This window comes from Agelaius phoeniceus, chromosome 11 (assembly GCF_051311805.1).
Source record: "Agelaius phoeniceus isolate bAgePho1 chromosome 11, bAgePho1.hap1, whole genome shotgun sequence".
NCBI classification, from domain to species: domain Eukaryota; kingdom Metazoa; phylum Chordata; class Aves; order Passeriformes; family Icteridae; genus Agelaius; species Agelaius phoeniceus.
In genome coordinates this window covers 6,311,006-6,333,058 of record NC_135275.1, presented here as the reverse complement: position 1 = coordinate 6,333,058, position 22,053 = coordinate 6,311,006, and the positions used below count along the sequence as shown (strand labels likewise).

The 22,053-nt window shown below is 51.7% G+C and overlaps 1 protein-coding gene across 2 annotated transcripts in view; it reads left to right on the top strand.

Moving 5' to 3' along the window:
* Positions 1-21,075, top strand: part of DAG1 (dystroglycan 1) — a 49,870-nt gene extending 28,795 nt beyond the window's left edge. The window contains exons 2-3 of one of the 2 annotated variants that reach the window (XM_054640030.2): positions 5,252-5,660; positions 18,201-21,075. In XM_054640030.2, the coding sequence (XP_054496005.2) occupies positions 5,379-5,660; positions 18,201-20,609 (2,691 nt within the window). In that variant the 5' untranslated portion in view covers positions 5,252-5,378 and the 3' untranslated portion in view covers positions 20,610-21,075. Of the gene's footprint in view, positions 1-5,247; positions 5,661-18,200 lie in introns of both variants that reach the window. The other variant, XM_077184564.1, reaches the window with a different exon arrangement.
* Positions 21,076-22,053: the final 978 nt, after the last annotated feature.

Genomic DNA, 22,053 nt, shown 5'->3' with positions numbered 1-22,053 from the left:
TGTCTCTGTGTGTGTGATCTGCTGTACATCCCTGTCTGTAACTCATCCTGTGAGCAGCAGCATCTGGAGCTTGGCTCTTTGTGAATGTACATGGCAGAAGCCATTGAGGTTGGAAATAACCCCCAGAGGTGTTTGCTGCACTTCCCATAGCCTTTAACACAGTCTGTTGGAAGGGCTGCTGCCTTTGTTTCAGGGTATGTCCAGAGCAGGGCAGGCACAGAAACTCTGACCATTTCCTAAATTTCACGCTCCAGGGTGTTCTTTGCACATACTACATGTCAGGCTTGCAGGCTGCTCTTGGGCTTGAGGAGACTGTCAGTTCATGGCTTGGTGATGGGCTGCTGTGCCCTTGCACACTGCCTGCAGGCTGTCTGTCCCTCCTGCCCCCCTTCCTTCCCGAGCTCCTTGAGCACAGCGCAGCCGTGCAGGGAGCCCCAGCCGCCTGTGCCCGGGCCGTGCCGCCAGGCTGGCACCAGGGGTGCCTGCTGTGGTGTTTGGGAGCGGGCAGCAGGGCCGGCAGAGTGCCATCTTTGTGTGCCTGGCCAGGGACACTGCATTTCATCATTTCATCATTCCTGCTGCTCGCTGCCCTGACTCGCCGGCGCGTGAGAGCTGACGGGACTTGCCCGGAGATCTCCTGTGGAAACACGCACGGAGATCTCTGCACAGACAATAGCTCTGCTCTGCAAAGGTGCACCAAGTCTTTTTAGCTGAGTTTGCTTCCTTGGAGAAGGGCCACTTGTTTAATGCTTTCTTTAATGAGGATATTGGTAAATAAGCAATCAGGTAAGTGGGATTCCTCCTAACTCCTAAATGTCTTCTTAACCAGAGTCAAGAATTGCATGGCAGTTACTTGAGCTTTCTGCACGCTGGGCTCAGTGGCATTAATATGCTGGTGGTGATTAATTACCGCAGCCCAGTGATGTGATTGTGTGCTTGGAGCAATTGGATTAGATGCAGCTGGACAGAGACTTCACTTTCACTGGTTCTTGCTGAAGTGGTGTCGTAATCGGCCACAGAGGAAGAGTCATTTCTAGGACAGCCACCCTCCTCTGGCTAGGATGCTTCCCCTGGCTCCACACCTGAGTCCCGATGGGCAGAAGGAAAGGTCTCTGGGAAAATGTGTGGCTGGGAAAAGCTACTTTGTCCTGCTCTCAGTCTTTCCTTTCAGTCCCATCTTCTGCCTGTGCTGTTCAGCGTTCCTGGATAACAAAGGTACAGCATGTCCTTACCGTGTCAGTGGGACTCATAGCTGCATGGAGAGGGAGCAAATTCCAGCATTGCCTTGACAAGTCAGCATCATATCAAATGCAGCATCATAACTTCACCAAGCAGGCCCAGTTCTGTGGCTCTGTGAGTGGATTTGGCACTAGAGATCAGGAATCAACCTTGGCACATGCAGCAAGCACTAGGACTGAAGCAGATGTTGATACTGACTTTGATGTTTCATCCAACACTCTGAAGGCTTGAACTTGAGACCAAAAGAGCTCTCACAGAAGCATGAGAATAAAGAGAAAGTCAGTTCTTTCAGAAGATCAGACAGAACGAAACATCCTGAAATTCAGGACTAACCTGAACCTTTGTGTTTGTTCTGCGAGACTGGGCAGTGCAGATCCTCCTGGAAGGAGGAGCACAGTGCCATGTAGAGAAGCTGGGGTGGTCTGGCCTTCCCTCAGGACTGGGAAGTGCTGCCTAAGTCAGTCAGCTCTATGGCCTGATGCTTCCCAGAGATCAGCAGAGGTCCGCCTGCAGAATTCCATCTGTTTGGGTTTTGGCCCTGTTTTGAATTTGTGGGAAACTGTGTGAAGAAGCACTGAGGATTTTGCTCCTGGAGGGCTCCAGTGCTGTGCCACTCACTGATCATGGACAGTGACCTAGAGCATGGACTTTTCTAAACACAGCTGGGATGGTTTCTCAGCTGAGTCAGGGTGGTGTCCATGGTAGTGCCATGTGAGGTGGTGTGGGCTCTCAAACCAGAGGCACCAGGCAGGTCCCAGCACTTGTTCCAGCCTTGCTGCAGGTAGCATTCACTCTTCTGCAGCTGCATCCAGACCCACAGTGCTGGTGGGCAGTGGACTTGCAGAGCAGCACTACTGGCTTTAGGCAGGTGATCTCCTATCCCAAAAGTTATTCCACCTTGCACTGATAGTCCATGTGGACTGCAGCACTGCAGGGCAATGCCTTGTACAGCTCTGCTGATAGCTGGAACCCTGCTTTTCCTCCTTCACACACTGGGAGAGGCTGGCAGTGTTTCAGCTTCTGTTCATTGTGTGCTGAGGTGGAGCTGTGTTAAGAGGTTTTTTTTTTTTTGGTGGCGCAAGTTTGTTCTCAGCTCTTCTGTTTGTTCTTTGTTATCAGCTACTGAATTCCTCCTATACCTCCTGTGTGCTCCAGTCCTGTATGCTGAGCCTGTTCTTCCATGTTTTCCCTAAAATGAAACTCTGAATTTGCAACCTGCAAGTGTCACTGGAGCACATAATGGCCATTTGCTGGGCTGGGGGGCACATATGGGGCAGTGTTTGTTGACTGCTTTGATAAGTATTTCTGAAATAGATGATGACTTCATCTTCCTCTCTTGCTCACCACAGATACCAAGAACCAGCTCCTTTCTGCCCAAATGCTCCTCTCCATCCAACAAAAACGCCCCAGGCTGGATCACATCATTTGGCTGAGCAGCACAGAGCTGTACCACGCTCATGCACGAACTGCACTGCAGTGTGACAGGGCAGGGGCTGGCCTGAAGCACCCTCCAGGTGTTTTACAGCCTTGTGCAGTTGCACACTGTGTGTCTGGCTGTCTGGGGTGTCTGTCCTCTGCTCAGGTGTGGATGTTCAGTGCAGCAGTGAGAGGCAGCCACAGGGCTGCTGCCACATTCCTCCCCTAGCCACAGGTCTCTGATCCTGCCTGTGCTTGCCATCAGGACTTTCCAACGAGCAGGTTTCAGGAGAAGTAGCTCATGGACAAGGTGCCATCACTGCAGTCACCATGCTCCAGGCTCTGTGGAGTGTGAAGGTAGTTCTTTCAGCTCTGTGAGGCACAGTGCAGGGACACAGCCCCCTGATTTCCCACTCTGATGAGCAGTGACTTCCTCAGGACCTCTTGCAGGTGTCTGCATCATCTCTGTAGCTCATTCATGTGGCCTGTTGGATATTCTCCACCAGACATGTACTGTGGTACTCATTTACCTGCTGAGATAACTCTGTGCTCATCTGAAATCAATTGCAGTGTGTCAGATCCTCCTCTGGCCACACAGGGAGCTGGTAGGAGAGATGTGCCCTACAGGGATTGTGACTTGTCCTTACCCAGCAGCCACTTCCTGAGGATAAACTCTGGCTCAGGCACCTTTCTCTGGGTGAAGACCATCCTATGCTGGTGGTTTTTCACCCAGAGGGTGGTGGGGCACTGAGTGGGCACCCCAAGGAATGGTCACAGCCCCAAGGCTGACAGAGTTCAAGAGGCATTTGGGCAAGGCTCTCAGGCACATGATGGGATTCTTGAGTGTGTTGTGCAGTGCCAGGAGTTAGACTTGATCATCCTGATGGGCCCCTTCCAGCTCAGCAGAGTATGGGTCTGTGTTCTTTTGCCTTTGGGAAGAGCCTGGCTTTGCCTTCCTTGTTGTTTCATCTGGTACATTCCCCTCCCAGTCAGCTCAGACAGCTGGAAGCACAAGAGCAGCAGGGAGTGGCTTTTCTGTAGCACTGACCTTCTTAGCAGCCATCCTCCCATCTGTCTTGTGGTTCCCAGCAATGTTATCCTGCCTCTGCTGTCTCCTCTGCCTTTCACTTGAGACAGGTTCTCCACAGAGCAGTGGTCAGATCAGGTATCTGCCTGGTGGATCCTGTAGCTAGAGGTTATTGCATTCAGCTCCTCATTCCTACTACCCACAGCCCTCTGTGCTGTGCCCTGGGCCTGCTACCTTGGGCTGGGAGGTGTCAGCCCTTCTCTGTGTGGGGATTATTGTGAAAGGCCCATGGGGGGGTGCAGATGTGCAGGTCCTTGCACGCTGCTTCTCAGCTTCCCTGGAGCTCAGGCTTTAGGGTGAGCCACCAAACCTTATCTTTCCTGATATTCCTAGAGCCTGCTGTGGTAGCCTTGGGCTTGGGTACCTGCATGGGCACACCTCTGCCTGCTTCTGCAGGCCTCTGGTGGGCAGTACACCCTGCCTGGCCACAGCACAGCAGCAGCTGAGCCCTGTCATGCTGCTCCAGGAGCTCTGCAAGGGCAAGAAGCAGTGGGATTTCCCTTCCCACACAGACTGGCTCCAGGGTCTCTTGGGACAGCCTGATGTGCATCATATGGTGCAGACAGAACAGGCTGAAATAAATCCAACTGGGAGCCAGTGGTTTGTTCTGGGAATTTGGAGCCACTTCTCTCTCAGCCTGGGAAAAAGGAGTTGGTTCAAGGCATTAGGGAACCCAGTCTTGTATGCTCCTGGCATTGAACAATGTCTGCTTGGTCTGTTTGTCTGCCCTGCCATTCTTTGTAACCCACCATTCCACTCACTGGTGCAGATCAGTTACCAGGGGCTGTGCTGGCTGCAAACTGCCATACCAGAGTGGGGAGCACAACTTCCCTGGGGTCCCAAATGGCGCTGTCCTATTCCAGGAATCCAATGGTCTCCTGCAAGCAGTCTGTGAAGAGGAACATGGTGGCACAGATCTGTGTCTGCCATGGCTGAAGGCAGTCTGGAGGGAGAAGTAGCTGGGGAAGCAAAGGAAACGATGGCCAAAGGAACAGAGAGAAAGGAGATCCAGGGAAGCAGGGAGGTGGTAATGATGGGAAGTAAGTGAAAGAACAAAACAAAGTGAGGGAGAGCTGGAGATGTGTCTTGGCAGAGTGTGGGCACAGGTGAGCTGTGCAAGCAGGAGAGAGCTGTTGGCAGCATAAACCACTGTGTGTGCATTGCTCACTCCAGTCTGATTTGGGGCTGCATGTTGCAGGCCCCCAGATCAACTCTGAGCACACTAATACAAAAAGCTGGACCTGAGAGGAGACCTGGCTTGAAAACCAGGCTCATGGGTCAGAGGAGCAGAAGCATCTCTCGTGTGTCAAGCCATTAGGATGGCAGCTTTGGACTTCCAAATGTTTCTTGGTATCTTTCCTACTGGGTAACTGGCGTTTAAATCCACTCTCTGAGGCACAGAGAGTAACATGGCCAGTAGCCTCTGCCTGTTGCATGGTCACTGTGAGTTGACTGGCTGTCTTGGGTATCTGAATTGATGTGCTGATTGGATTTCCTATGTCCAGCCAGGTTCCCAGGACTCCTAGGATGAGGCTGCTGTGAAGGACTGGTGGATCCCCTGCCCGTGCTGTGGTGCCTGCGATTGCCCGCGATTCCCTTTCCAGCTGGAGCACCGTTACCAAGGCTGCTGGGAAGAATGACTGTTGGATGCCTACTGCAAGCCCCTGTCCTGGGGAGGACTTGGCTCCCTGTGCTGCTGCTGGCAGCCTCTGCTCACTGCCACTGGCCCAGCGAGCCGGCAGAGGTGGTTCGGGACTGGGAGAACCAGTTGGAGGCCTCCATGCACTCGGTGCTGTCGGAGCTGCGGGAGGCGGTGCCGGCTGTGGTGGGCATTCCCGACAGCTCTGCCGTGGTGGGACGCTACTTCAGAGTCTCCATCCCCACGGATTTAATTGCTTCCAATGGAGAGGTTGTCCAGGTGAGAAACACCATTCCCCAAGGATTGGGTTTGGTTATATTCATGCAGGATCGAGCAGGTCTGTGACCGTGTTCACAGGGGCCTTAGAATGAGGAAAGAGACGAGGATCTGACTCCATGTTTCAGAAGGCTTGATTTATTATATTATGATATATATTATATTAAAACTATACTAAAAGAATAGAAGAAAGGATTTCATCAGAAGGCTAGCTAAGAATAGAAAAAGAAGGAATGATAACAAATGCTTGTGGCTCGGACTCTGTCCAAGCCAGCTCACTGTGATTGGCCATTAATTAGAAACAATCAACATGGGCCAATCACAGATGCACCTGTTGCATTCCACAGCAGCAGATAACCATTGTTTACATTTTGTTCCTGAGGCCTCTCAGCTTCTCAGGAGGAAAAATCCTAAGGAAAGGATTTTTCATAAAAGATGTCTGTGACATGGGTCACCCACTAACAGGCTGGGTCACGAGCCTGGCTGGGAAGCAGCCTTACAGTTTTGTAGGACTACAGGAGAAGGATTTTTATAAAAAATTAGTCTCATCTCATTGCAAAGTTTCTCTATTCTGTAAGAGAGAAGACTTCTCAGGGATGACTAATTGAGTTTGTTGGCTGTATTTAAACCATGAGATGCTCTGCCCCTGGAATGATGGGCACATTCATGAGGAGATCCTGCTGTGGGATCTGGGGAGCCACAGATTCCCTGGGACTGCTGCTCAGGCTCAGGGAGTTTGCTTCACTGTGGTAACAAAACATTGCCAGACAAACAGACCCTGTCCTGCCAGCAGGGCTTTGGGCTGCCTGTGGCACTGTCTCTCCTGACCTTGCCCCTAAGTCCCCTTGGGAAAGATGGTAGCCTTTCCCCTTATCTGACTTAAACTCATACAAGGCACTGCAAGGACCTGAAAACTGAGTTTTGGAATCAGTCCTGAGTGTAGAATAGCCCAGAGGGAGGTAGGGACATGGCCAAACACAGGTATGCTCATTCTTAGTCCTTTCCTGGAAGGGTTTGCTTGGATCACATGGAATTCACAAAATTCTCTTCTTAAAAAACAGAACTGCCTTCCAGTCTCAGGATTTCTTTTCAAAGAGCATTGTAAAGCATTATAAAAATACAAGCTTCTGTTGTGTCTTAGAAGATCAGAGGGAGAAGGAGAGCAAGTCAGGAGCAAGTCTGACATCTCAGTTTCTCCTGGAAGGCAGGTTTGGTTTAGCTCTGTGTAGAGTCCCACAGTTATCCCAATCCTGATACGTGATCCTGCTGGCTCCAGCAAGGGTGCCAGACCACAATGTGCCAGGGTGGGCAGAAAATCTGAAGAATGCAGCTGTTATGGACAGAGGGTCAGACAGGGGGAGGAGGGCAGTGGGTGAGCCCCTGCCAGAGGAGTCAGGGAAGGGGCCAGGCTGGTCTCAGTGCCTCTGTGCTGAGCCATGGAAAGGTCCCTGCCCAGCCTCACCCACAGCCTGTGCTCAGAGCACAGGGCACCTGAACAGCACCAGGCTGCCAGAGCCTGTGGTGAGCCCCAGATCTCATGTTACAGAAATGATAACTTTGGGTTGGGATTTTGCATCCAAGTGGCTTGTTCTGGTGTTGTCTAATAGCTGCTTTGATGGCAAGAATAAGTGTTAGTATTTATATAACACCACAGCTTCCTCTGTCATCTTTTCCTGACACAAAAGTCATCTGTGATAGCTCAAGTAGCTGCAGGAAAATATTGATGGATTATTTCCACCCCACCTGATGGCTTCAAATTCTGCCTCTGCCATGTAGGTGTGAGGTGTGTTGGCCAACACCAACACTCCTGAAGAGCCTGGAGGGGCCTGGGCTCAGCAGGACCCAGCAGCTGCTGGTTGTGTGGAGTTCAGCAAACTCTGGGAGTGATTTTCATGCTTATCCCTGGGTTTACCCGAGTGCATGTTGCATCTGTTCACCTTGAAATTGATTTTAAAAGTGCAGCAGGCTCTCACTTAGCTGCTGTCTCTGGAAGGGCTCTCCTTGCAGAGAATGCATGTTGGCTGCTGAGCACAGCTGACCTTTGCTATGGGGATTTGATTCCTGGCTGGTGAGAACTGCGTAGGCAATTTTGGGTGCTAGGATGCATTTTTGTTTTACTGGTAAGTTTCAGGGCAGATTGCTCTGGTCTTTTTCTCAGGCTGCCTGGCATTTCTCAGCTGGAGCAGTAAAAGCATAATACTTGTGAATCTTAGTCTCTGGTGTACTTAAACCCTGCTAAGAAATAATAAGGACTTGTGTGCCTTCTGAGATGGAGCAGGGTTTACAGTGAGATGTGGTTACCTGTATTTTTTCCTTTTAAATTTCAAAGAAATTGTCTACAGTATTTTATTATAAAAAAATTGCTGACAGTTCCTGTCCCCAGACTCCCACTGGAGCCTGGAGAAAGTGTGATTGCTGAATTTCTAGATGATTCCCACTGATTATTCCTAGGATTGTGGTGGGGATCGCCTTGAAGCTCCTTCTCAGATCCTCTCCCTGCTTGTTAGCAGATTCCAGCCAGCTGTAGACAAAATACTTTTATCTGCAAGCTGGGTTGTGGGATGGAAACAACGCCAGGCATGTGCAGCGTGGCGGAGGAGTGCCCCGCAGGCACGCACTCCTGCACAGTCAGGTATGTGCTCCTGGGAGCAGCCCCCAGCCTTGCCCTGCCACCCCCAAAGCTGCTGAACAACAGGTGAGGGTTTCATGGCTAAGGACAAAAGCAAGTTTATTTGAATGTGCTCAAGCTGCAGAGAAAAGAAGTAAAAAACTACCACGTGTCCTAATTTCAGAGTGTGTTTTCATGTTGCTCAGGGCCGGCTGCCTGCAAGGCACTGGGGCCATGGTAACACCCTTCCCCTGTGCCTTGTGTTCCCAAGCAAGTGCCTTGGTCAGGCAGTATCATGTCCTCTGAAAAGCAGCTAGAGCTTGCAGGTATTCCAGCTGTTGGATTTGGCAGCAGGTCAGTCCAGATGCTGTCCTCTCACTTCCTCACTACAGCAGGGCTTCTGGCTGTAAGACTGCTCTCCTGCTGTCTGGACGTGGCTGGGAATTCAAATTCCTTGCTGCGGCTTCCTAGAGGACATCTTGCAGCCCTTTCTGTCACATCTGACACCAAAACATTGGTATTTTTACAAGGTTTGGGTTAAAACAGCCAATTTCCCCATATCATACAGCCCCCTTGCCATACAGACAATGTGTGGGTGGGTTGCCACTGGCTCCCACTGGCTCCTGGCAGATGCTGGCTAGGACAGGGTAAACATGGGCATTAGTGCTGGTACCTTCACCAGTCATCATCTCCCTAACCCCATTTCCATGAGGGCTGTGTGGAGTCTGACCTGTTACCTCTCAGCTGTGTCCTGTCAGAGAACAGATCAGGCTCCGGTCAAAGACCAGTTGGATTTCCTGTTCCTGCCACTTCCATTTGAAGCTGCTCCAGAATTTGGCTGCTCTGATTAAAAATGCAGCTTCTAGCCTAAATTTAGAGATGGCTAGAAATATTTATATGTGCTGCCCTTTAGCCTAAATCAATTCTACCTTCATAATATTTACTTCCCTTATGTATTTATAGGTGACAGGCATATTCCCCATCTTGATTTTATTAGGTTAAACAAGCCAACCTCTTTAGTCTTTCTCATAAAATAAGCTTTCTTTCCTTCCCCTAAGCTTTGCAGCTGTCTTCTGCACCTCCTCCAGCTTGAGTTTATTTTTCTTATGTTTGCATGACCAGTGTTACAAAACATTCCAGATTAAATTTTACCAGAACCTTTTATAAAAGCATCAAACTTCCTTTTCTCTTCTATAAATATCTTTGTTTGATACATCCTACAATCGTTTGCTTTTCCATGTCTGCTTTGCTTTGGTTTGGACATCTTCCTATCAGCTGAAATATCCAGGTCTGTAGTTTTTGCTGCTTCCAGTTGTTGAGTTCCAGAAGAGGACAAAAGGTGAGGTGCCTGATTTGGTGTGGTGGCTGTTGCCACTACAAACATGGCTCTGCACTCATCCCACCAGCCAGGGTATGCTGTCCCCACAAGGACACAATGCCCACCAGGAATTGAGCCCTTGCACAACCTGATTTCCTAAGTGCATATACCCACAATACATAGAGACACTTAAATAACTTAGACACTTAAATAACTTTTATTTAAAGATGGCTCTATAAAGCATGCTGGAAGGAGAGAAACTCCTGGTGTGTACTGCTTCCCAAGGCACATCCCTGCCAGAGCAGGAGATTTGCTATGTCTTCCTTGAAGGTCATGTAAAGCTGCTGACCTGGCTTCAGTCCTGAGAGTGTTCACTGGGGGATGGATCTGCGTGGGTTTGTAGCCAATGCTACCCCACAGAGCAGATCTGCATGGGTTTGTAGCCAGTGCTGAGGAGCTCAGGTGAGCACAGATGAGCATTCCCAGCTGTGTCTTAGCCCCTCATTCTTTTTTGGTTTGAAGTGCATGGTTTCCACAGGGCTTTGTGGGGAAGACAGGTAAAACACACAGCAGAGGCCCTGAGAAGCTGTCTCTGTAAGCAAACACAGCTGGTGGGAAAGTGATTAGAACAGAATTCACTCAGATTAATTGCACAGTGCAGCTATGGAGTGGGTTTGGAGGTTATCAGAGGCTGCATATCCATCTGGGAAAAAGGGAGTCTTGCTTTCACAGAATCACAGAGTTGTTTAGGTTGGAAAATACCTTTTAGATTATCCAGCCCAACCATTAACCCAGCACTGCCAAGTCCACCACTAAACTTTCCAAGCAGGAGGCTGAGTTTCCAATGGTTGTTCTATTTGCCATCTGCTGAAGCAGCTTTTATTGAACAGCTTTGCTCTCATCAGATGTCAGGGACCTTGATTTATAAACAGGATCCACAGAGATTGGGTTGCAGGAGTCCTGACATGGGTATCGACTGTCAGGGCTGTGCTGCTCACCTCAGTCCTGCTCCAACCCCAAAGCCAAGGGCTGGATGTTGACAGCCAACCTGCAGTGCCAGGACACACTTGCTTTCAGGGAAGAAAACCACAAAATACTGAGTTTTGGGGTTTTTGTCCCTCTTGCACTGATCTTTATTTCAAAGCATTTTAACTGAATGTGAAATTTATTAAAGTGGCATTTCTCAAAGGAAGGAGAGAAGCAAAGAGCACTCCCGAGGGGCTGTGTCATCAAGCTGGGTATCTTAAAAGGCTCTCTCTGTCAAGGCATTTGAGCTTCACCTCTTCCCTGGGGTCCCTGGTTTTCTTGGACTAACTGGGAGGTGCAGCCACAGCCGCTATTTACAGGCGAGCACACGGGGATAAATGGCAGTGCCTGGAACAGGTCCAGGCAAAGGAAGACTTGGGCAGGGTTTTGCTTGGTTGCCACGCTGCAATCTGAGTGATAAGATGAGCTGATAAGATTCCTGCGGGGAGGCTGAGGGGGCTTATCTTTTTCCTGCAGGGAGAGACGGAGTCAGAGAATTTGGCATTTTCAGTGCACGCTTAGTAACAAACTCTGAATTTGGAGGAGTGGAAAATGTGACTCAATCTAATTATAAACTGGCTTTTCAGACGGGCTGGGAAGTTCCTTGTTTTGTCCTGCTCTTACAGGTTGTTGCTTTGAGCATCCAAGGAGACAGAGGAATGTAACAATAATGAGAATCCTGCGAAGGAGCAGACCTGAGGCTGCAAGATCTGGTCTGCCTTTCCTTGCCATGCTCTTGAAAGCCAGCTTTCCAGCAATCTGCTGATGGGAGAAATAAATTGCCAGGGCTGGTTAGCTGTGCGGTGGCAGCACTAAACCCCCAGCACTTGGCATCCCTGCTCTGTGGTATTTTTGCTTCCCTTTGGCCTTTCGCTTATAAAGAGTGGTGCTGAAAGAAGAGCCCGACCAAACTTTTTTTTTGAAGCTGTTTGAGGCTTTTCCTGCCCCGTGCTCGCCCCCTGGCCAAGGGACAGAGCGGGGTGTGGGCAGCCCGTGCTGACCCCAGCCCTGGCGCGGGCGGGCTGCGCCTTCCCGCTCCAACAATAAGGCTAAACAAATCCTTCCAAGCTGCTTGCATGGGCCGATGAAAGGAGGATTTCTTGGGACACTCAATGTTTTGTAGTGACCTCCCAGTGAAACAGCTGTTGTGTTCCCTTGCCCAGGCAGAGTGGGACGCTGAATGGTGTCCTTATAGCCAGCACAGAGGCACAGCTGGAAGAGAAGCCGTCATGGCAGGAGTATGCAAGGGTGGCATGAGCTGGGCGTAGCTGCTCAGCCTGCACCTTTGCAGAGCATTTACTGATGGTAAAGGAGCTGCTCAGACAAAGCCCAGCTCGTGTGGAAGGCAGGCTGAGCCCACATCCACAGAGGAGGGGGGCTGCTTTCTGTGTGTGAGGCTTCACTCGCTCCTTGAACGGCTGGAAAATGCAGATTAGCAGGAGACACGTAAACTTCCCATTCAGCTTGTCATGAGCACATAAAAGCAGAGCAGCTACTTCAAGTAGCTTTGCTGCATGGTGCTTCCAAGGCTGAAGTTTGAATTTGAAGATGAGGGCCAGGACCAGTGATGTGGCCTCTGCAAGCCTTATTCCCCCTTAGCTCAGCTTTCTGGGCTGGGTTTGATTTGTTTTTCTAAAGCAACTGCTTTAATGCATGGAGACATACAGGAAGGGCTTTGCAGGGCTTTGGCTGGGACCAGAATGTGGGGTTAGCTCAACCATCCTGACCTACCTGTGCACAAAGGAAGCACCAATTACTGGCTGTTCTTGTATAGCTTTTGGTCTCTGAACAGAGGTGGTGAGCTCCTGCTGGCAATGAAGGCTCAGGTCACCGAGGCTGACGTACTTCTGAAAGCCAGTCGAGTCTCTGGGCTGTTTTTAGACTTGCAGGGGCAGAGGCATCTGCATGAGATGTCCTGGAGCAGCTTGTTTTGTCCATGTGTTCCTGGGCCTTTTGTGCAAGGTACACAGCAGCCCAGAGGAGCAGTGTCTGCTGAGGATACCCAAAAACCTTGGCAGGTAGGGCAGTCCCTTCCACAGGGTAGCATCTGTGTCCCAAGTCCTTCCTGCTCGCTGTGCCAAGCACAACTTTGCTGTCTCCAGCCTGAGCTTTCCCATAGCACAGCACTGCAGCAGCAGTGCCCAGTGAGCAGAAGGCTCTGAGAGGTGCCCATCCTCCCTGCACCACTGTTTTCTGGACCTTATGTTTCTAGGCATGGCCTGTCTGGTGTCCTAGTTTGCAGTTCTGTTGTGTTTGAGAAAGGGAGGTGGTAAGTAAGGTTGGAGGCTCCTTCACACAGCCTCTCCTGGATGCACACAGCCAACCTCCCTGGCAGGGCTGTTCCTTGGAGCCAAAGCTCCACAGATTCATAGAATCACAGGATATTCACAGTTGGAAGGGACCCACAAGGACCATCAAGTCCAAGCCCTGGCCCACCACAGAACAACAGGAAGAATTGCCCTGTGTCTAAAAGCTTTGTCCAAACACTTGAACTCTGGCAGCTGTGGGCTGAGGGCTGTCCAGCCCCTGCCTTGCACCATCACATTCCATTCCAGCCTCTGGGACCTGCCTGGGGCTGTGGTTCCTGGACAGCTTGGTGTGCAGGCACAGTGCCAGGTGAGGAGTACACCTGATGGATCCACAGGCAGAGCCTGCCTCCCAAAACAAGGACTCTGTCCTCTGAGCTGGAGCCTGCAGGCCCCATGCCCATCACTTCTCCTGACTCCTGTGCTCATTGCAGTGCCACAGTTCCAGCAGCACTGGAGTGGATCTGAAGCCAGTGTCCCTCCCCCAGTTTGTGTGGGACAAGGCAATGAGAATCTGCCTGCCCATGGATCTCATTGGGGCTGAGGCTGCCTGTTGCTTCTGCTGCCAACACTGCCCATGCTGCAGCATTAGCAGGGGGTTTAAAATGAAGCTTGGGCTTAGGCAAACAGCTTAGGCTTGACTCTTTCTCTGCAGTTATATTTGCATTTGAATTGCATTTGAATTTCCATTTTCTTCCCCTGCCTGCTGGTTAATTGCTTGCAGGAGCCTGAGCCTGCAGACTTGGTGTGGCGCTGGCTGGGTCAGTCAGTTGGGCACAGCTCAGCTCAGCTCACCTTCTGGAGGGCCCAGCTGGGATATTCCTCATTGCTGGCCATGTGTGTTGGGGTGATGCTGAGGGAGTCTGGCTACAGTAAATTGCCATCAGTAATTACACCCCAGATAAAACTCTGGCACAGGGTCTGTCTCTCAGCAGCTGCTGGACACAGGGAGGGGAAGGGGACAGTGGGAGATCTGGCAGAGCTGCAGGACTGTCCATGCTGACTCTGCCCAAAAGCAGTCCTCAGGGGGTTCTTAGGACTCATTTGAAAGGAGCTGAGTCCCAGCTGCTGCTGCTGCCTGTGTGAAGGTCTGTCAGCACAGACAGGGGAGATCCCACTGGGTACTTCCAGGACTGGGAAGATTTCATAGTGGTGTGCCATAGTGGAGACCTGTGGCAGGATCCTATGGTTCCTGTCTCCTGGCAAAGGGCTCGTTGTCTCCTTTTCAGGGGATTCATCAGGAGAAGGACTAAATACCTGGAGGATTAAAGGGCACTCTTGTAAGTAAGAATGCAGTTTTTGACTGAATTCCCTCGAGGCAACAGTTTTGCTCACTGCTCCTTTGCTTATCTTTGTCTTGTTGGCTACAGGGCTTTAGGATCCAAGTTTAAAAAAACAAGTCAAACTGAGCTATCTTCTTTCATGAGCTGACTGCTCTTGGCTGGCCTAAAAATAACAGGCCATGTCTATCTGAAAGGATTTTGTGAACAAGGTCTTCAAAACCAGCCAGACCACTCACTGTATGTATTTTAAATCACAATCATGGCTTATTTTTTAATGGTCTTTGATACACTGCTAGGCTTGTGTAATCTTTAGCCAATAAGCATTCATTTACAATTGTCTCAAATAATGGGATAACAAAGACAGCCTTTTTTTTTAAACTTGGGCAATGGAAGAGTTATTTTGAAACCAGACCCCTCGAGGGAAATGGCAGGGCTTAAGGCTGATACTTATTGCATACATAGAAAAGTGGAAAACTTTTAACATGAAAACTAGAGATCCCAAATCATTAACTATGTGTAGCCTTAACAAATACCCTTTGAAGCAATATTTGAAGGAAACATTGCTGGAACAGAGTCCAGGTCTCCCTCCTCACAGTTTGCACCACTGCAAATGCAGCAGTGACATGGACAGGACAGACCCACGCCAAGGCTGGTCAGCATTTGTTTAGGAGCAAGTATTTTTATCCATCATGCTAACAACTTTATTTATCTACTCTAATCTTTCTGGGCTCTTCCTCTGTCACATGAACATGGATGATTTCTGCTATCAGGTCAGTAGCTGTGTTTAAAGCAGTGCAGAGACATCGAATGCTTGTGACTTGTTGCCTTCTCGAAGATTTCCCAGGGGAGGCACAGGCTTCATAGGAGTAATCCACATAAATTTGATTTTCTTAATCATCTCTTGCAGAGCCTTTAGAAACAGTCCACATCTCCTCACAGGCTGAATACAGTTGAACTAGCTCAGCTCTTTTTAAATCAAGTTTAAGTGGGTTTATAAATGTTTTGCAACTGTCGCATCCCTGCTAGAACAAGTCATCCCAGTCAGTGATTGCTTGGCCTGTTTTTGTTTTTCAGGAGAGCCTAGTTTTTGGTGTGAATCTGTCTGGCTGCAGTTTCCTTTTCTAGCATGGGCCCTACATGTGAACTGTAGGTTAAAAATGGTTTTCCAAGCAGGAAATACTCAGATTGGCCTGTGCCTCCCTCACCATCATATCTGCATGTGGGGTCAGGCACCTCTCTGAAGTGAGTTTGGCTCAGAAGTAGGAGCAGAGATGTCCAAAGGAAGAATCACCTTGTGGCATGAGACTGGGTAAAATACTGCTGCTTGTAGGTCTTCTGCTCAAGTCATGGCAGTGCCCAGGGAGGAGGCAGCAGCAGAAAACTCCCGCTCTCAGGAAAGCTCTGTGGAGTGTGTGATCCTGTAATTAAGGGCTTTTGCAGAGTGCACAGAAGGGGAAGATTTGTTCCAAATGTAGCCTAAAATTACACACTCAGAGTGAATTTAACCACTCACTATTAAAGTTTTTATTCTTCTTGATTGTGTAAGCCTCAATAATGCTGTGGCTTTGTCCTGGCTCCCTATGTTTCTGTTCCTTATGTGTGCCCAGCCCAGCCCTCCTCCACAGTGGGCAGGTTAGTGGCTAATTTTGGCACAAGAGGATAAAGAATGGAACCATCCAGCTCCTGCTACTGTAAATGCTTTATTGCACTGAGCATTGTCCTGGCATCTCAGTTTTTAGAGGGTGTGATGAAATGACACTTTTTTAAAGGAAGATGGGGGCAGGTCAGTGCTTCTGGCTGGGCAGGAGCAGACCCTGCCTTTGTTCTCTTTTGGAAGAAGAAATGCCAAGGAAGGACAATTCGTTCCTTTGTTCCTGCAGGAGCGAGGCTTGGCTCCCTGTGCCCAGCTCAGGTGAAGGGCTGCCTTTCCTTTGGGATGTCTGGGCTAAAAGCAGCTCCTGTTCTTGCAGTGGAGGAGGAGTGAATGCAGCCACAGCCCTGCCAAAACGCCCTGTCCTCTGCCAGACACGTGGGTACCCAGCAAGGCCAGGGGAAGGATGCTCACATGTTGGTGCATGGTGGCCTATATTGAGGTACAGGGCCCTTGGGACAGCTTCCTCCAGCTGGTGTAAGCAGGAATCTGAATTCTGTGCTCTGGGATATTGCTGGTGAGGAGTTAACTAAAGCTGTGCTGAGAGCTTTAAACTCTGCTCTATAAGCTGTGCCCAGCATGTGGCTCATGATGTGCTCTCCAGCTTGTCCAGGCTGGCTGAAACCCTCTGCAGCTCTTGCACAAAAGCTTTGTTGTGTTGCTCTTGCCAAAAGACTTTTGGGTCCTGCGTTATTCTGGCAGAGCTGTGCATCCAGACCCTTCAGTGTGCTGAAACCCACAGCGTGGGGGTGAGCCCCACGTGCTGCCTGGATCCTGCCTGCACCCAGGACTCACAGCGTGCCCAGTCCTGCAGCATCAGGCATCCTTCCTTGTCCATCCAGGGGCTTTCCCCAGCAGGACCTGCAGTGTGGCAGTCCAGCCCTGGCTCTGCACCTGCTGCTGGATGCAGGAATGCTCCTGCCAGGCAGGTTTCCTTGCAAAGCTCCTCTCCCAGCTTTGCATTTGGGTAAATTATGAAATATGTATAAGCCTCACAGAACTGCAGAGAACCAAAGCACCCTTTCAGGAAGAGAGCTAGAGCCTGGCTCTCTGTTGGACTGCAGTGAGCCCAGACCCTGGACCAGGCTGCTAAATGTGTCTCCATGAGCCCCAAAGCATCCTGTTTGCTCTGAGTGGCGGGCGGAGATGCCTCGTGGAGTTCTGGAAAGCCCAGCTGGTGCACTTGCCAAACGCCTCCGGGCCTGGGAGGTGATGAAGCTCAGGTTACTCACTCTGGAGTACCTACAGCCCCGGGAAATGTCACAGCCCACCGAGCTGGCAGCCTCGCCCCTTCCAGCACACACCGAGCGGCTCTGGCTCCGCTGTGTAGAGCAGACAGTGTCAGCTGGGAGCTGGGGGAGCTTGGGGGTTTGCACTCACCTCAGCTACAACCCAGGGCAGGAGACAGAGTCCCACGGGCTGGAGGAGGTAGTAAAGGGTGTGCTGGAGTCCTGAGGTGCCTGTGTTCTGAGACAGAGCCTTCCCTTGCAGCAGCAAATTATTACTGAAAGTGAAATCCTTCATTTTTAGCTGGCCTGGGGGTGAAGCCAGGCTGGCATGCTGTCCTGTGTGATGTCCAGCAAGTCCTCAGCCCATGTGCCACATCCCTGCCTGCCCACACGGGCCATTACACTGGGTCTGCTCCCTTCCTTTATCCTCAGCTGCTGTTCTTCTTCTGGCAGAGCAGGACAACACCAGGTAGCTCTCAGGATTTCCTGCTGCTTGTTTAGAGCTGGTGTGCTCCAGCCAGGCCAGGGACTCAGAACCATAGTTAGCCAGCTCTGGCCCCTCTGGGTCATCCTGGCTCTGGGGACAGTGGGACAAGCTGAAAAAAGTGGAAAAAAATACATGTTCTGCTGAACTTGATGTGTGTAGGGTGGGCAGGGTGTGATGGGGTGAGGAAAGAAGCAAGATGGCCAAGCTGGGAGAGGAAGGAGTGGGAAGAGGGCAGTTGTTAGATCAGCTCTGCTGAACAGCATAACTTCACCCTCAGCTTTGTCACTGTCCCCATGACGTAAACTCCCCGTCTGCCCTCAGAGAAAATGAACCACTTGTGCTTGGCAGTTGCACAGCAAGTGTTGGAGCACTTGCAGGCCAGGGGGCCTTGTGGGACTTTATGACCTCTTGTGGCTCCTTAAGCCCTTTGGGTCTGGTGCACCCTGCAGAGTTCATCCTTGCCAACATGTGGAGGAGGAGGCAACGGCTGCCGTGCTCTGGCCAGGATGTTCCTTCCCCAGTTGTTACACTTCAGATTTTTTTCTTTAATCCTTGAAATGAAGCGTTACTGCTGATAGAACCTGTCCTTGTGCTGTGCTTCTAAAAGCCTTTTTGTTTGTTTGTTTGTTTGGTAGATCTCCGAAGCTGGGAAGGACTCCTTGCCTTCTTGGTTGCACTGGAATGCGGAGAGCAGCTCCCTGGAAGGGCTGCCCCTTGACACAGACAAGGGTGTCCACTACATCTCGGTGACCACTCTGCAGCCCTTCCCCAATGGGAGCTATGTCCCACAGACCACGAACGTCTTCTCCGTGGAGGTCCACCAGGAGGACCACAGTGAGCCTCAGTCGGTGCGAGCGGCCGTCCAGGACACGAGTGACACAGCGCCCTTCGTGTGTGGCTCGGAAGAGCCAGTCACCATCCTGACTGTCATTTTGGATGCCGACTTAACAAAAATGACACCAAAGCAGAGGATTGAACTCTTAAACAGAATGAGGAGCTTTTCAGAGGTGGAACTTCACAACATGAAGTTGGTTCCTGTTGTAAATAACAGACTCTTTGACATGTCGGCCTTCATGGCTGGACCAGGAAATGCAAAGAAGGTGGTGGAAAACGGGGCCTTACTCTCGTGGAAACTGGGATGTTCCCTGAGCCAAAACAGCGTCCCCAACATCAGCAAGGTGGAAGCTCCAGCGAAGGAAGGAACCATGTCTGCCCACCTTGGCTACCCGGTTGTTGGCTGGCACATTGCTAACAAGAAACCTCACCTGCCAAAGAGGATGCGGCGGCAGATCAACGCCACCCCCACGCCTTTGACTGCCATCGGGCCGCCCACCACTGCCGCACAAGAGCCACCCACCAGGATTGTCCCCACCCCGACGTCGCCCGCCATCGCCCCTCCCACAGAGACAACAGCACCCCCTGTCCGGGAGCCCATTCCCCTGCCGAGGAAGCCAACGGTCACCATCAGAACCAGAGGCCCCATTGTGCAGACGCCCACGCTGGGGCCAATCCAGCCAACCAGGGTAGCAGAAGGCACGGGCACTGCCACCGTGCCGATTCGCCCCACCATGCCTGGGTACGTAGAGCCCACAGCAGTGATCACACCGCCCTCAACTACCACCAAGAAGCCGAGAGTCTCCACCCTGAAGCCAGCCACACCGTCCACGACAGATTCCTCCACGGCAATAACACGAAGGCCCACTCGCAGGCCCAAAACGCCCCGTCCAACAAAGCCCCCCAGCACAACCAGATCGCCCATCTCCAAGCTGACAACGGCCTCTCCGCCGTCCCGCGTGCGCACCACCGCCAGCGGGCTGCCCCGGCCCTGGGAGCCCAATGAGCCACCCAAGCTGACAAACCACATCGACAGGGTGGATGCGTGGGAGGGCACCTACTTCGAGGTTAAGATACCGTCAGATACCTTCTACGACAAGGAGGACACCACCACTGACAAGCTGCAGCTGACCTTGAAGCTGAAGGAGCAGCAGATGATCGAGGAGAATTCATGGGTGCAGTTCAACAGCACCAGCCAGCTCATGTATGGCATGCCAGACCACAACCACATTGGGAAGCACGAGTACTTCATGTATGCCACCGACAAGGGCGGGCTTTTTGCCGTGGATGCCTTTGAAATCCATGTCCACAAACGCCCTCATGGGGACAAGTCTCCAGTGAAGTTCAAGGCCAGGCTGGAAGGGGACCATAATGCAGTGGTGAATGACATCCATAAGAAGATCATGCTGGTGAAGAAGCTGGCTCTGGCATTTGGCGACAGGAACAGCAGCACAATCACAGTGCAGGACATCGCCAAAGGCTCCATCGTAGTGGAGTGGACCAACAACACACTGCCCCTGGAGCCTTGCCCTCGGGAGCAGATCCGGACTTTGAGCAAAAAAATTGCAGATGACTCCGGCAGGCCGAGCCCAGCTTTCTCCAATGTCCTGCAGCCTGAGTTCAAGCCTCTGAATGTGTCTGTGGTTGGTTCCGGCAGCTGCAGGCACATCCAGTTTGTCCCCGTGACCAAGGACGGCAGGGTGATCTCAGAGGCCACGCCAACGGTGGCAGCAGGCAAAGACCCCGAGAAGAGCAGCGAGGACGATGTGTACCTGCACACCGTCATCCCTGCCGTGGTGGTGGCCGCCATCCTCCTCGTGGCCGGCATCATTGCCATGATCTGCTACCGCAAGAAGAGGAAAGGCAAGCTGACCATCGAAGACCAGGCCACCTTCATAAAGAAAGGCGTGCCCATCATCTTCGCCGATGAGCTGGACGACTCCAAGCCCCCACCGTCCTCCAGCATGCCCCTCATCCTCCAGGAGGAGAAAGCCCCACTGCCCCCTCCAGAGTACCCCAACCAGAGCATGCCGGAGACCACGCCGCTGAACCAGGACACCATCGGGGAGTACACTCCGCTGCGGGACGAGGACCCCAACGCGCCGCCCTACCAGCCTCCCCCCCCCTTCACTGCACCCATGGAGGGGAAAGGCTCCCGCCCGAAGAACATGACCCCGTACAGGTCCCCACCACCCTACGTGCCCCCTTAACAAACAGGAGGCTCTCGGGGGAGAAGGGGCCTCCAGCTCCACACCGGTGCTGTCTGTGGGCCGGCAGCCCCCTCGCCAGCCGGGAACACGAAAGCCCAGCCCGCTCCCCAGCAGGCTCTCCCTGGCTGCGCCCGCCGCACCGCAGCGCTCGCGGGACTCGGGGGGACACTTGTTTTATTTTTGCCTAACAAGCTTTGGTTTTATTTTATTCATAGAAAAAAATTCTCGGCTCAAAGACGCCTTCCCGGCGGCTGGGCTTCGGCCGGGGCCGGGCGGTGGGCAGGGAGGGGGGTCGGGACGGGTCGGGCCGGGTCGGGAGGAGCAGGCAGCACTGGGGTAGCACTCTGGGTCTCCGCTGTTTGCCTTTAACACTAACTGTACTGTTTTTTCTATTCACGTGTGTCTAGCTACAGGACGTAACATGAAAGGTAGCCTAAAAATAATTAAATTCAAGGGACTTTCTGAAGTCGATGGTTTAAGTTTTTACATTTAATCTGCTGTTTACCTAAACTGGGATGTGTAGTTTTTGGGGAGGGGAAGGGCAGTGCTGTGCTGCAGGCGAGCTCCACGGGCTGGTCAGGGGGGCCAGCCAGCCCCTCCTCCTCCTCTTGGGGTGGATCAGCTTCTTGGTTTGGGGTTTGATTCTTTTATCATTTTTATCATTTTATTTTTAATCAAAGAAATCCTATCTTTCTCACGCATCATAAAATAATCATGAGTTGGGTCAGCCTGGCCTGGGGTGCCCATGGCTGAGCAGGGGGTGCATCGCTGTGCCGGGAAATGCTCACGGAAGGATGAGCTGAGCCCTGTGCCACAACCAACTTCTCTGCTTCCCAGCGAGCACCAGGGTTGGGGAGGGCGATCTGAAGCAAAACCCCCTCCCCATGGGGTGTTTTGATGAGAGTAGGGTGTGTTCTCTGTCCCAGCTGCTCCTTGGGACTGTGCAGGAATGGCCTCGCTGGCCTCACGCTGGCACTCCAGCCTGGACACTGTTGGAAAAGCTAAAAAAGTTTAAAAAAATAATAAAAAGAAAAAAGAAAAAAAGAGCGCCAGGAATAGTTAATAGTTAAAAAAAAATCGGTGAACTCTCAAATCTAATTTTTTACTAAATTTTTGATACAGACTCCGATTGTTTTATTAAAAAAAAAAGACTTAAAAACCGGTGTGCGGCTGCCAGCAGTTTGTACGGGCTCAGCCCCCTCGGGCCGGCCCCGGGGGACCCGCCACGGTACCGGTACCGTCCCCATCCCCTCTGCTCCGAGCCCCGGCATCCCCAGCCGGGATTTGCCCGTGTGCGCCCCGGGTGGAGGGCTGACCCCGCACACCGGGGCCGGACCCGCCGCTTCACTCCGGGACGGGACGCCGCTTCATTCCGCCGCCCGGGTACCGGGGTGGCCCCGGGAGGGCAGCGGGGGGGGATGCTCAACCCCCATCTCCGGTCTCG